Genomic DNA, 12,786 nt, shown 5'->3' on the forward strand with positions numbered 1-12,786 from the left:
CCATTAATTATCAAGATTGGAAACGGCGACGAGATTTGCTCTTATAGTAGAGGTAATGTAAATGTAGAAACTCAAGATAATAAAAAAAGGATTCCAGTTATTACTTATGATACTTAATATGTACCGATATTAAGAGGAGGTTAAGGTATTTTAATTTTTTTATCTAAAAGCACAATGTCTTAAGATTATTGTGTGGAAACTTAAAGCCGATCGGAGAAAAACTAATAAAGATATGTGTCCGGTGTCTCAGAAAAAACACGTCGTAATTTCTAGAGTACAAAACTTTAAAGCGATTTTCTTATAGTTTGCATTTTTCAAGTCGGTGTAGGGTAAATGATAAAATAAATCGGCTACCAATGTTACTTACTTTAAATTTTAATTATACACAAATATTTTGGCATGCAAATTCAAAAATTGATATTATCATTGGTAGCCGACTACTACTATAACCCGCAGGTTATACAGAATGTTTTGTTCACATTCCAAACGAAAAAAGAAAGAAATTTTAGTAGATCAAGAAGTATTAAGACTAGAGAATTCAAATGACGCTGATAAAGTATTATCTGAAAAATCTGTCCATGACGTAAAACTCTATAATGAAAATGTCAAAATTTACAAACCGCTACCAAATTATAGTACTGATGATTTTACTTTTAGGCGTACATATTGCTTCCTCATATATTTATTCTTGTTTTATGGTCATTTCATGAACACTTTGCTTTCTCATAGAGATTTAAATCAATAACTAATATTCAATATTAAAAATTAATCTTCGTATTAATCCTATGAAATACTAAATCTTTTATGTAACTTAATTTTTAAAAAAATTTTGTTTGATTGGTATTTAGCCAATTTCATTAAAATGCTTTATTTATATTATATATTTCTATGAAATATTTGCATAAATGTGTTGCTTAGTTACCAAATATAGATATCAAAGAATATTTCAAATTTAAATTTTCTTCCAAAAAAAAATTTTTTTTTTGAGTGTTTGATTTTTGAATCGTTAATATTTCCGTCATATTTTATTGTAAATGGTTCAAAAAAAGGTCAATCGATGCATTTTTAAATAATCTTTAAATCTATGTACTTTTAATAGTTTAATGATTACATGAAAATTTTCCAGTAAAAAATTCAAAATAGTCAGATTTTTCAAATTTTTTTATTTTTGAAACGTTAATAATTCCGTCATATTTTATTTTTACAAGTTTAAAAATAGGTCAAAAGATGCTCTACATATTAAAAGAAAAATACCTATAGGTATTAATACTTTTTTTAAGTTACGGACAATAAACGTTTTTTTTTGAAAATTTTATAATGCAAAAAAGTAAACTTGATTAATCGGGTTTTGAAAATTATGGTAAAGATGGGGCGCATGATTATTCCCCAAATTTCAATTTCATAATTTTCAAGACATCGAAATTCTTATCATCGAAATGTCATTCCACATAATTTTTAGATTGCGAAATACCATTTAATATAATTTTTATTTTTTCAAATAATCATTTATTCTAATTTTTAAATAATAGAATTATCTATTGACATAATATTTATTTTGCCGAAAACTTCTTTAGCATAAGCATGACTCGCTCATCTGTAGCACTCCATGTGTTTGAAATTATTTTTTTTATTTAACGCTTAAAAATTATTTTACAAACGCAATAAAAATATCAGAATAATTAAATAATTTGAAATAAACTGTCAAAACAGAGACTGCTTTAGAGCGAGTCACGCTTACGTTAGTTCAAGTGTGGCGCTAGTGTAGCTGTTTGAATCGCCAATAAGAAATAGAGATTATGAAAAATTATATACCTATATCAGCAAAACAAAATTTAGGACATTTGAATTTTCTGTGTTTTGTGAATTATGTCAAATAGCAAATAGTGTCAGTGAATTTTAGGTTATGTGAATTTTAGAAAAATAACAATTATAACAAATAAAGTTTAAAAAATTGAAATTTATGTAAAATAATATTTTGAAGCAGTAAAAATTATACTAAATGGAAATGTGATTAGATGGAAATTCTAGATAATTGAAATTTGAACATTTAAAACTTCTAATCAATGGTCATTCGTCAAAATAAAAATTATGTTAAAAGGTAATTTGATTATTTAAAAATTAGAATAAATGATTATTCGAAAAAATAAAAATTATATTAAATGGTATTTCGCAATATAAAAATTATGTGAAATGATATTTCGATAATAAGAATTTTGATGTCTTGAAAATTATGAAATTGAAATTTGGGGAATAATCATGCGCCCCGTTTGAATATCAGACTTTTTGGCTACATATTATTCTGTAGACTCAATTTCCGATCTCTTCATGATTCGGAACTACATCCATTCTACGCGACCCTTGCAAGTGATGTCACCCCAAGTATTGGGGAGAGATCACCCCTTATGCTTTTCGGTTGTAAAAATGAAAAAATTAATTAATAAACATTAAAAAACAGCGAATAAATACAAATTATCAATTTTTAATATCAATTAAATTTATTTTATAAAATAAAAATTTTTATAATTAAAAATTAATTAAAAAACTACCTTACAAGTTAAGCTACTCAAGTGATGCTAGCTGATTGCAATAAAATTATGAAAATTTAATAAAACTGAAAAAAATAAATCCTTATTTTTTATATTGGCAAACGTTCGATTTTAAGGGTAAAAATCACCACTTTTGTGGTGAAATATATGAATTAAAAAAAAAATAAAATTCGCAAGAAATTTGTTACTCGGGGATTTTTGGGGACGCTGATCACGAATTTCGACCGAATTAAATTAAATTTTAAATTTGTTATCGCCACATTGCATCCGACATTTTGAAAATTTAAAATCTGACATCAAATTTGTATTCAGTGACCCCAAAAACCCCCAAGTAACAAATTTCAAGCGAATTTTGTAATTTTTTTAAATTCATATATTTCAAACCCCTCCCCCCCTCTCAATCAAAAAAAGTGATTTATACCCTTAGAATAGAACATATGCCGATATAAAAAAATTCATATCTATTTTTTTCTAGTTTTATCAAATTTTAAAAGTTTAATTGTAATGTTTGTCTGAAAATTTGTTTTATGAAATGAAATCTTTTATTTTATCTTTTTTATGGTTGTGATCTCAGCCCTAATAAATATATTAAGAGAAAAACACAATAAATCTTAAATCACTTAAAAACTCACAAAATAAACCACACCATCATATTCACAAGACACAAATCAATAAAAAGTACTTTTCTTAAATTTTTTTTAGAAATTTTTAGCAAAATAAAATCGTGAAATCAAAAAACTCTGTGATTCAGCTGCTTCTCCACCAATCGATACGAAACTCAGGACATATGTGCATATTACCATGAGTATTATTGACGTGAAAGGTCAAATTTCTAAGTCGTAGAATACAAAAATGAAAGTAGAGTGGTGATCTCGCCCCGATCTACTCTATTGGATTTGATTGAAACTTGGTATCTTCCTGTTTATTAAGGTCGCTGATTACAAATCAGACGTTAAAACTTAAAAATTTATGTTGCTGATTATACAAATCCCAAAGATAAACTTTCATAATAATTAACAAATAGTGAGAAAATTAAACATTTAGTACGAGAGAAAATGTTCACGTCTATGTATATAAGTGCAAGGAGTGCGCGGGCACATGGAAAACTTATCCTACATGAAAATTTATAACTGATTCAAGCCCCCATAAAACCTAAAACTGCAACAACATTGCCTCGATATTTCCAAGAATTCTACAAAATTTATACAATATTATAATATTGAGACTATGTTAACAATGTTGCTGTAAGTTTCAGTGCTGCGTTTGTTTTATTTGATTCCACAGAATCACAAAAAAATCAATGACAGGTTCCTTTGACCAGACCAGATGTATTGTATGATTTGGGGTCGCTGAACATGAATCTAAAGTCCGTTTCCGAAGCAGCACTTAGTGGGAAATATTACTTCTAAGATTTCTAATATTTCCGTGTAATATTACAGTAATCTTAAAATGTTCCTTCCAGGAATGTAATATTACACGAAAATATTGATGTAACTATACATTCTAATTAATATTGAGATAATATTACATTGTAATATTAAGGTTATATTCAAGTAATATTATATTCTGCCCTGAGAGACTTTTTATTTAAGGGGAGTCACAACCTTCATTTTGAATCCTTTACATTTTAATGATCGTAGGAAGATATATTTTCTTTCTTGCATCATTTGGGTTCTAAAAACATACAGGATAGTCAAAAAAATAAAATTTTAATTTTTGACCATTTTAGAAATTAATTTCTTAAAAAAATTAATATTTTAAATATCTATCTTCTTTCTCAATTTTGACTATTTTTCATCGCCAATTTTTTTCCACGCTTTTTTAATGATTGTTAAGAATCTTTCGCATGGATTTTCAAAAATATTAATTTTTTCAAAAAATAAAAATTCTAAAATAGTCAAAAATTGAAATTTTTATTTTTTGACCACTTTATATGTTTTTAGGACCCAAATGATGCAAGAAAAAAATATAACCTCGTTTAATAATTTAAATTTAAGTGGGTCAAAATAAAGGTTGTGACTCCCCTTAAGGTTAAGTCCACAATAGGCACCTTTAAAGAACTTGAGACTTTTAAGAGCTTATTAACAACACTGATTTCTATTAGAGATCAGTGGTTAACAAGCTCTTAATAGTCTCAATCTCTTTAACTTTGCCTATTGTGGACTCAACCTAAAGAAAAAAAGTTAAAGAATCGAACTCCGAACCTATCGCACACTAGTCGTTAACCAAGTTTTTAAAAAACTTATTTTTTTTACAACAGTATACATCTGAATATGTAACTTAATAATCACCCCCACAGCACCGAAACTTTCCTAAAGATTTCCTAAAGATTTATTTGAAATGTTCGGAATATTTAATTGCAATGTTTAGTGAAAATTGTGTAAAGATTTAATTGTCCCACTTAAAGAAATGTTAAGCGCGAAACTTTCCTGAACATTTATTTAATCGAGACATTTAAATCTTTACACAATTTTCACTAAACATTGCAATTAAATATTCTGTTCATTTTAAATAAATCTTTAGGAAATCTTTAGAAAAGTTTCGGTGCTGTAAGGATAACGAAGAGAGTTGTAAACAACAATGTTGTAATATTGTCGAACCGACTCAAGTCACAACTCGTCGACTCATTTTTATTACACGGTTTTTACACATACATTTTATCAGATATCTCGATATTGATCTCTAATAATTTTATTAATTATAAAAATATTTAACTAGAAATATTGCTGCTGAAGAAAACTAGATAAAAAAATTTAATTTAAAAAAAAGACAAAGGAAGAATAAAGAGCATAGACGCCATAGTCAGTCACGAATGGCTACAGTTTTCCCCTACTAACCCAAAAACTTAGCATTCGGTGGAACGAGGATGTGCTAAGTTAGGTTGGAATTTTCCGGCTTCAAGCTCACCGTGAGGGGTTTTTGAGGTCACTGATTACGAATTTAAAGTCAGATTTTCAAAAATTCAATAAATTTTTTGACCGACATTTCGGATTTTGAAAATCTAACTTTATAAATTTTTATTTATCGTCTATGCAAACCCCTAGATTCGAAAATTAAATTAAATCTGGAAATATTTATAAAATTTTGTTGGTTACATAAAATTCGACATGTTTTTGTGGTTAGTAAATAATTCTAAGATGATGGAGAAAAAAGGACTTCAGATTCATGTTCAGCGACCCCAAAAAGATATAATACACCTGATGTGGTCAAAAGAACCTTTCATTGACTTTTTTTGTGGTCCTGTGTTTTTATCGCTGAAGATTTAAGCTATTTATTTGTCCAAGCAAAAAATAGGTACAAAGTAGAAACATAGTGCACATTATACAGAATACGATTCATTGAAATTTTTTAAATTATTTCCTATAAGCGTCAAAACTTAAAATTCAAAACATTGTATTCTAGTAAACAGGAGCAGATAATCGAGGTCTATGAACTTCATGTAGAATTACTGAGTTATGAGATCTTCACGTTACTTTTTTCAAACCTACATATAATCTTGTATTTCATTTGGCTAAACAAAAATATTTTTGATGTCTACACCTTTTTCAATCCTTAAAAAAAGATCTTTAAAGTCATAAATTAGTTTCATACACAGAAAAAAATTATCAAAAAAAGTGCAGTAGCCCTACATTGTGACGGTCTATATCTGACGGTAAAATGGTAAAATAAAGCAAAAAATTAAAAACTAAAAACTATTTGGTAAATAATTCAGTGGAATAATTTTTTTTAATAAACAATTTTTAATGAATAAGGTAGAAAAAATTCAGCAATCCGAAAATATTTTTATGAAACGACCTGAGGCAATACCGAATTTATAAACAATTTAAGAGTAACCGAACGTTACTTTTAAAGGGTGACAACCGAAGGTTCCCGCCCACTTAAGGGCAGTTAAACAAGTTACAAGATGTTGGAAGGAACGTTGTTCAAATTTTAGTAAAATTTTTGATTTTTGGAAAAGTTTAGCTGACCAATGTTTTTATATTTATTTACTCTTAGCTAACATGAATATCTTACAAACGATTTCTTTTGTAATTTAAACAAAAAATTTTAAAGTACAACGACGATGAATATTAAAACTTTTCTCGGTTTAGAAATATGCAGATTAAAATAAGGCCCAATTTTTGTAAATCGAGGAAAATACAGGTGATTTAAAAAGGAAAAGTGTAATGCGCTATACATATATATATATATATATATACTAGGGGGGCTATGTCCCCCTGCGCGCTTCACGCGCCAACCCCCATTATTTCCCACTTTAATGATTAATTTTTTAAAGTCTTGCTTATATTAAAATTATTAAAATTTTATCTAAATTTTGAGGTTATGTTCGTTTCTTGGTTGGGGGAATTTGAAGTTATGTTTGTCGGACATAGCCTCAAACCCCTCCCAACGGTCCCATGACCTACGTTCTTGAATTTTGAGGTTATGTTTGAAGTAAGGCCTTGAATCAGGGAGAATAGACTACAGAAGACCAATGTAGTGTATAAAAAATGGCCAATTTTTGTCGGAAGCTGTTAGTTCCGAAACTTCTCGCGCGCTGCGTTGCAAACAGATAGATACCAGAAGTTCTAAAATGAACATGTGCTTCTTGTTTAACAGCATACATCGTGATATATGGTTTTCCGTCAGAATCACATGTTTTATCGGTGAAATAAATAAGTAATGTATGAGGTAAGTTTAAAATTTGCCAAAGTGGAAATTTTGTAGTTTAAATTGTGTTTTAAATTTAAAAAAAAAATTTTTTTATATATTATGATATACTGAAATATATTTTATTATTTAAAATTTAATATAAGTTACCGTTATTATTTAAATAATGATTAAAATTTTTGCCAGTTTATAAGGTTCGTTAATTTATGAAATATTATTTAATATTGTATTTATTATATTATTTAATTTAATTAATTATTTTATTAAAGTTGTGGCAAAAATCTTTTTTTTTAAACCTCTATTCTGAGAAAACTTTATAACTATAGATATATTTAAAATTATATTTAAACTTTACATTTCCAAATAAAAATTAATTTTATTAATGCAAATAAATTGTTTTTATTTTGTAAATACTTAGGTATATATTTTGGGAAACGATAAATACCTGTGCTATGTATATTTATTAACATATCATAAACTTATTTTTTAAAATAAGCTTGCTACCCTGTTGAAAATTCCTATGTGAGAACACATATGGGATCCCATCCAGGATCTCTTGTGAGTTCTTATGTGGGTTCCCATACAGGTTCACACATAAGATCCTGTATGAAAAGGTTCCTGGGATGAACTTGCGTGAGATCAAGCGCACGATCTTATGTCTCTGTAAAAGCAATAACACAGGATCCCATGAGGTTTCCTGTGTAGGTTCCTATATGAACAACACGATAAATAGGAACACACATGGGATCTTATCCGAGATCTTGTATGAGTTCTTACATAGGTTCTCACATATAAGAAGATTAATAGCAGCTTAATAAGATTTTATATAATGCTTTTATATATATGCTATTAATCTTCTTATATGTGAGAACCTATGTAAGAACTCATACAAGATCTCGGATAAGATCCCATGTGTGTTCCTATTTATCGTGTTGTTCATATAGGAACCTACACAGGAAACCTCATGGGATCCTGTGTTATTGCTTTTACAGAGACATAAGATCGTGCGCTTGATCTCACGCAAGTTCATCCCAGGAACCTTTTCATACAGGATCTTATGTGTGAACCTGTATGGGAACCCACATAAGAACTCACAAGAGATCCTGGATGGGATCCCATATGTGTTCTCACATAGGAATTTTCAACAGGGTAAATAGACACAGTGATTAAATTATTTAATATGTTATAGAAATATACCTAAATTCAGGTTATGTTATTCAAAACAATAACACAGCTAACAGATCGAAACAGATATTTCTTGACATGCGTACGTTGGTTGTATCTATATCTGTTTTTTTCGCCACCTATGGGGATGTATGAGTACTTGTCTTAACTTACGACGAATTTTGGCACCATTTTAGTGATGTAAATGCATAGGAGATTAGTCTCCTGTAGTCTATTCTCCATGCCTTGAGGTTGGTTCCACAATAGGCAAAATCGTATCGTTTTAAAGACAATTTTTAAGACTAAACGATTCACAACAATAGAAAAAGTATGCGCGCGCATCATTTCGTCCTGAAAATCGTCCTTAAAACGATACGATTTTGCCTATTCTGGAACCAACCTGAATCCTGAAAACCTATGCACTAAAATTTTGAGGTTATGTTCGTTTTAATACTAATATAAATAGATATATGGGTCGTTCCACGTCAATTCGCTTGTGGGTTTGAAGTTATAATCAGAACTAAAATACTAATATAATAAGTATATATATACATATATATATATATGGGCCATTCTATATCAAGTGTACCCAATCCATGTTTTTGACATGGTTAGCACAATGGTTGGTTACACTTGATATGGAATGACCCATTCCTAACCTAACCTTATCAAAAACATGGGTTGGGTAGACTTGACATCAGTTTTGCAGTTAATATTGTTTTAAGAGTTTTAGAAAATCTATTTTTCTATTTAGAAACATTTTCTTGTAAAGTATTTTTAACTATTGTAAGTTAAAATTAGAGATATGAAATTATGGATGAGATAATAATTCAACTGCCCTGACAACCAAAGAATAATTAATTACTATTTTTTGAGAAAGAGAATGTTCGGAAGCAAAATTAATATATTTGACAGATTAAGTTTTTTCATGGTACCAGTTTTGTAATTATTACCTATATTATTGTGTAAAATTAGTAAAATATCTTGAAAGCTGAAATAGAGGATTAACAATAAAACATCTAACTTTAATATAATCTAATTCAGTGAAATTTGTATGATTTTTAATTGTATTCCATTTCTTCTTTTAACGGATTTTTTAATTGAAGGTCAAGAAATATTAGTGTGCATTAAATACGTCATCAAATGAAAAAATAGTGAAACCATCAGGAATAAATTTAATGCATTCGATTTTGTTTTTAAAAGAACAATTATCTTTTATGAAATGTGGTCTTTTTATCTATTGCTTTAGTTCCAGTGTTAATAATTTAAATAAATTATAAACAGGATTTGTGTAAAAAGCTGTTATTGATTTAATGGAATATTTAATTTATGCAATTTTAGTAAACCATAAAAACTTGGTGCAAAGCAAATTCGAAAATTCATATGTATTTGTTTAATTTTAATTAATAAAATTTAATAAATTAATTTTTATTTAAAATTTGTATTAAATTGAATTTATATTATTTCAAATAAGCGCGCGCTGCGTCACTTTGGCAAATCAGGTGATTTGAACACAATAAGTTATATTCGTTTCCGAATCATGACAACTGAACAACAAGAAACCTATGTTTATATTATAAATACTTTCAAAAAAAATTAACATTTAATGTGTTTTCTTTTTCTGTGAAAAATAGAGGTGTACCTATTTATGAGTTATATTTAAAAATTTTGTATTAAGTTGAATTTAAATTATTTCAAATAAGCGTGCAGTCCTTCAATTTGACCAATGAATTTAGTGTACATCATTCAAGTTTCGATTAAATTCGACCTTCTCGAGGCCATCTCTTTGTTAGAGAAGATTTTTATTTGTGTTAAATTGTACTACATATGTAATCTAGCGTAAAGTAACCATTATTTGGAAAAAATTAAAATTTAATCTAAAATTGTTGTCATCCTCGTTTTCACATTTTTTAAAGGTTGTTTTGTCACCCTTGACTCCAGATGGCTGACAAGTTTTCTAAACATTATGATCGAATTTGCTTGAAACTTGTTACTTGAGGATTTTTGAGGTTCTTTATCGATGAAATGTGACGCAAAATTTTAAGATAATTTAAAACAGCTGATCCAATATTCGGACCAGTATTTTTAAATTAAATAAATTTAATTGATCCCTAACAGCATCCGGATATTCAGGATATCCTATGGATATCTTAGGGATAACCAGAAAGTAGGATATCCATAGGATGTTTCAGGAATATCCATAGATATCCTGAGAACATCCTAGAGACACTCAAAAAATCAAAACACATCAGGTAACAAGTTTTAAGCGAATGTAAACAATAACACACACATCTTGACATTTGTTCGTCATATCGAAATATGTCATTTAAAAATTTGTTAAAACAATTGATTTTAAGAAGTTCGGAAATCGACATCACTATAGAGGTTCCTATGAGGAAGTAAACAACCTCTTTACCTGCAAGTAAAGTATTTTATATTGTAAATGCGTATTTTTGATAGTTGCCAATAAAGTATAAGAACTTTAATTTTATAAAATGTTAACAGTACAAATAAATTAGCAAATTTTTTAAATATTTTACAATGAATAAGCTCTGACCTTTCGTAAAACAGGTCCTTAAATAGTTAACAGTGTCTATATTATATTTAAGTATCATCTTTTGAATAAGTTGTTGTTGTTATGTCAAGAAAATTAACCAAATAAGGCTTCCTTTTCTGTATTATATTAACATGATTCGAAAATAATTATAAACTTATAAAAGCAAAGAATGCAATATTTGTTACTGGGGGAAAAATGACACACTTAATATTATTCTCTGATACTTAAAATTGAGTTATATTATTATTATTATCATTATTATTATTATTATTATTATCATTATTATTATCACCATTTTTAATATTATACAATCATATGAATGGTTTGAAAAAACTGAAAAGATTTTCCATGAAATGGAAAATAAAAAATTATAATAAGGACGGAGAAGTATATACATTAGAAAAATACAAATGAGATATCCTGCACTTGGAACGAAAGATGGTTCCCAAATCATGGCTGAAACTCTGCAACTGAGATTAGGAATTTGAAAATATTTGATTGTATACAGTAAAATAAGGTTCATGTTTGTCATAACATTTTTGAACATGTAAAATTTTTTGAAAATACATTATCACCACTATTTTATATGAAAGAAATTAATTACGATTGTTTTATTTATTTTTTAGCAAAACTAAATACTGTTTGGGTTGTGTTTCAACTATAGGAAACGAAATTAAATGAAAATTGTAAATGACTAATATAAAGCTTATCTTTACTGTATATGTGTTAGTGTGGATATATGTCAAATAAGCATGGATTTCTTGAGAGTTAAAAGCTGTGAATGGGGTTGCGAAGTGGAGAGAAGCATGACTTACCTGAAGCTGCGAGGGCGATTGCCGCCATGAGAGTCCACCGTCTCATTTTGGTATAAAGTAAAGGAAGACAGGAATCGGTTAGATTTTTCGTTTAGGCAGACAGTCCAGCAGGCACGTACGTTCTTCTGTTGGGAAGTTGCGTAGTGGTGATCGTATGCAGCTGCCAGTTGTCTGAAGCCGTCAATTATCACGTCACTATTTTGTATATTATAACGAACGGTCCAAGAGAAAGAACCAGGAGTGAAAGACGATTGTTTCGTGGTAAAAAAGTAGCATATCCTCTATATCAGGGGCACGTGACTGCACCCAAATTCGTGCAGTATCCGGTCCCTTAGTTCCGGTATCCGATAATGCGTCAACAGATATACCACTACTGTAAAAATTGCGTTTACTTTTTTTTCTTTGCAGCATTGTGCATCGACATATCTCTTTTTCCTTCCAAGAATCGCCACTTTTTACGCTGCTCCAATGAACCACCTATTTAATACGTAGCAACTTATCTATTTGCCCCTTTGCGCTGCTGATACTTCTACTGGTGGTGACACATCGGGAGTTGCGTTGACAATATCGAGTACGATCATTCGGTGAAAATGGATGTAACTCAGATCAGTAGGAGATTGCGATACCGAATAATTTGTTTGAAGCGCATCTCGTGTAGTATCGAAAATACGAGATTGTCATAGAGCAATAAGATGCGCCCTCCGCGACAACTAACGCTGAACTGATTTTCATTTAGCCCGCAGAGCAGAGAGCTTCTGAAGCAGTATGCGAATTGCGTCTATGTCTATAGTCTGCACTCTTGCACATCCACGTTGCTTCCTATATCCCCGAATCACTCGTATGTATGTCTGCAGTATCCTTCCCTCTACTCTGCTGTATGGTATACCATGCGGTGTGCAAAACCCTACGTCGAACTACCCTTCGTCTCTTCTCTTGCTTCCCCACCTTTGCATCTTTATCTTACTCTTTCCATCTCGATCTTCTCTTTTCCCATCTTTCTCCAGTCCACTCTTTCTCCCTTTCTCTTTTCCTTCTCTTTCACCCTTCGAGCTAC

The 12,786-nt window shown here is 29.3% G+C and overlaps 1 protein-coding gene across 4 annotated transcripts in view; it reads right to left on the reverse strand.

Annotated features, from left to right (window-relative positions):
* Positions 1–12,318, reverse strand: part of LOC127284404 (neuronal acetylcholine receptor subunit alpha-7-like) — a 152,337-nt gene extending 140,019 nt beyond the window's left edge. For all 4 annotated transcript variants that reach the window (XM_051309811.1, XM_051309814.1, XM_051309808.1 and 1 more), the window contains exon 1: positions 11,733–12,318. Coding sequence is in view for 3 of the 4 variants with exons in the window: in XM_051309814.1 (XP_051165771.1) it covers positions 11,733–11,778 (46 nt within the window). In the remaining variant the exon portion in view is untranslated. The remainder of the gene's footprint in view (positions 1–11,732) is intronic.
* Between the last annotated feature and the right edge of the window lie 468 nt (positions 12,319–12,786).

The sequence above is a fragment of the Leptopilina boulardi genome, unplaced genomic scaffold (genome assembly GCF_019393585.1).
Source record: "Leptopilina boulardi isolate dan_hultmark-lab unplaced genomic scaffold, ZJU_Lbou_2.1 LbouV2_324, whole genome shotgun sequence".
Taxonomy (NCBI): domain Eukaryota; kingdom Metazoa; phylum Arthropoda; class Insecta; order Hymenoptera; family Figitidae; genus Leptopilina; species Leptopilina boulardi.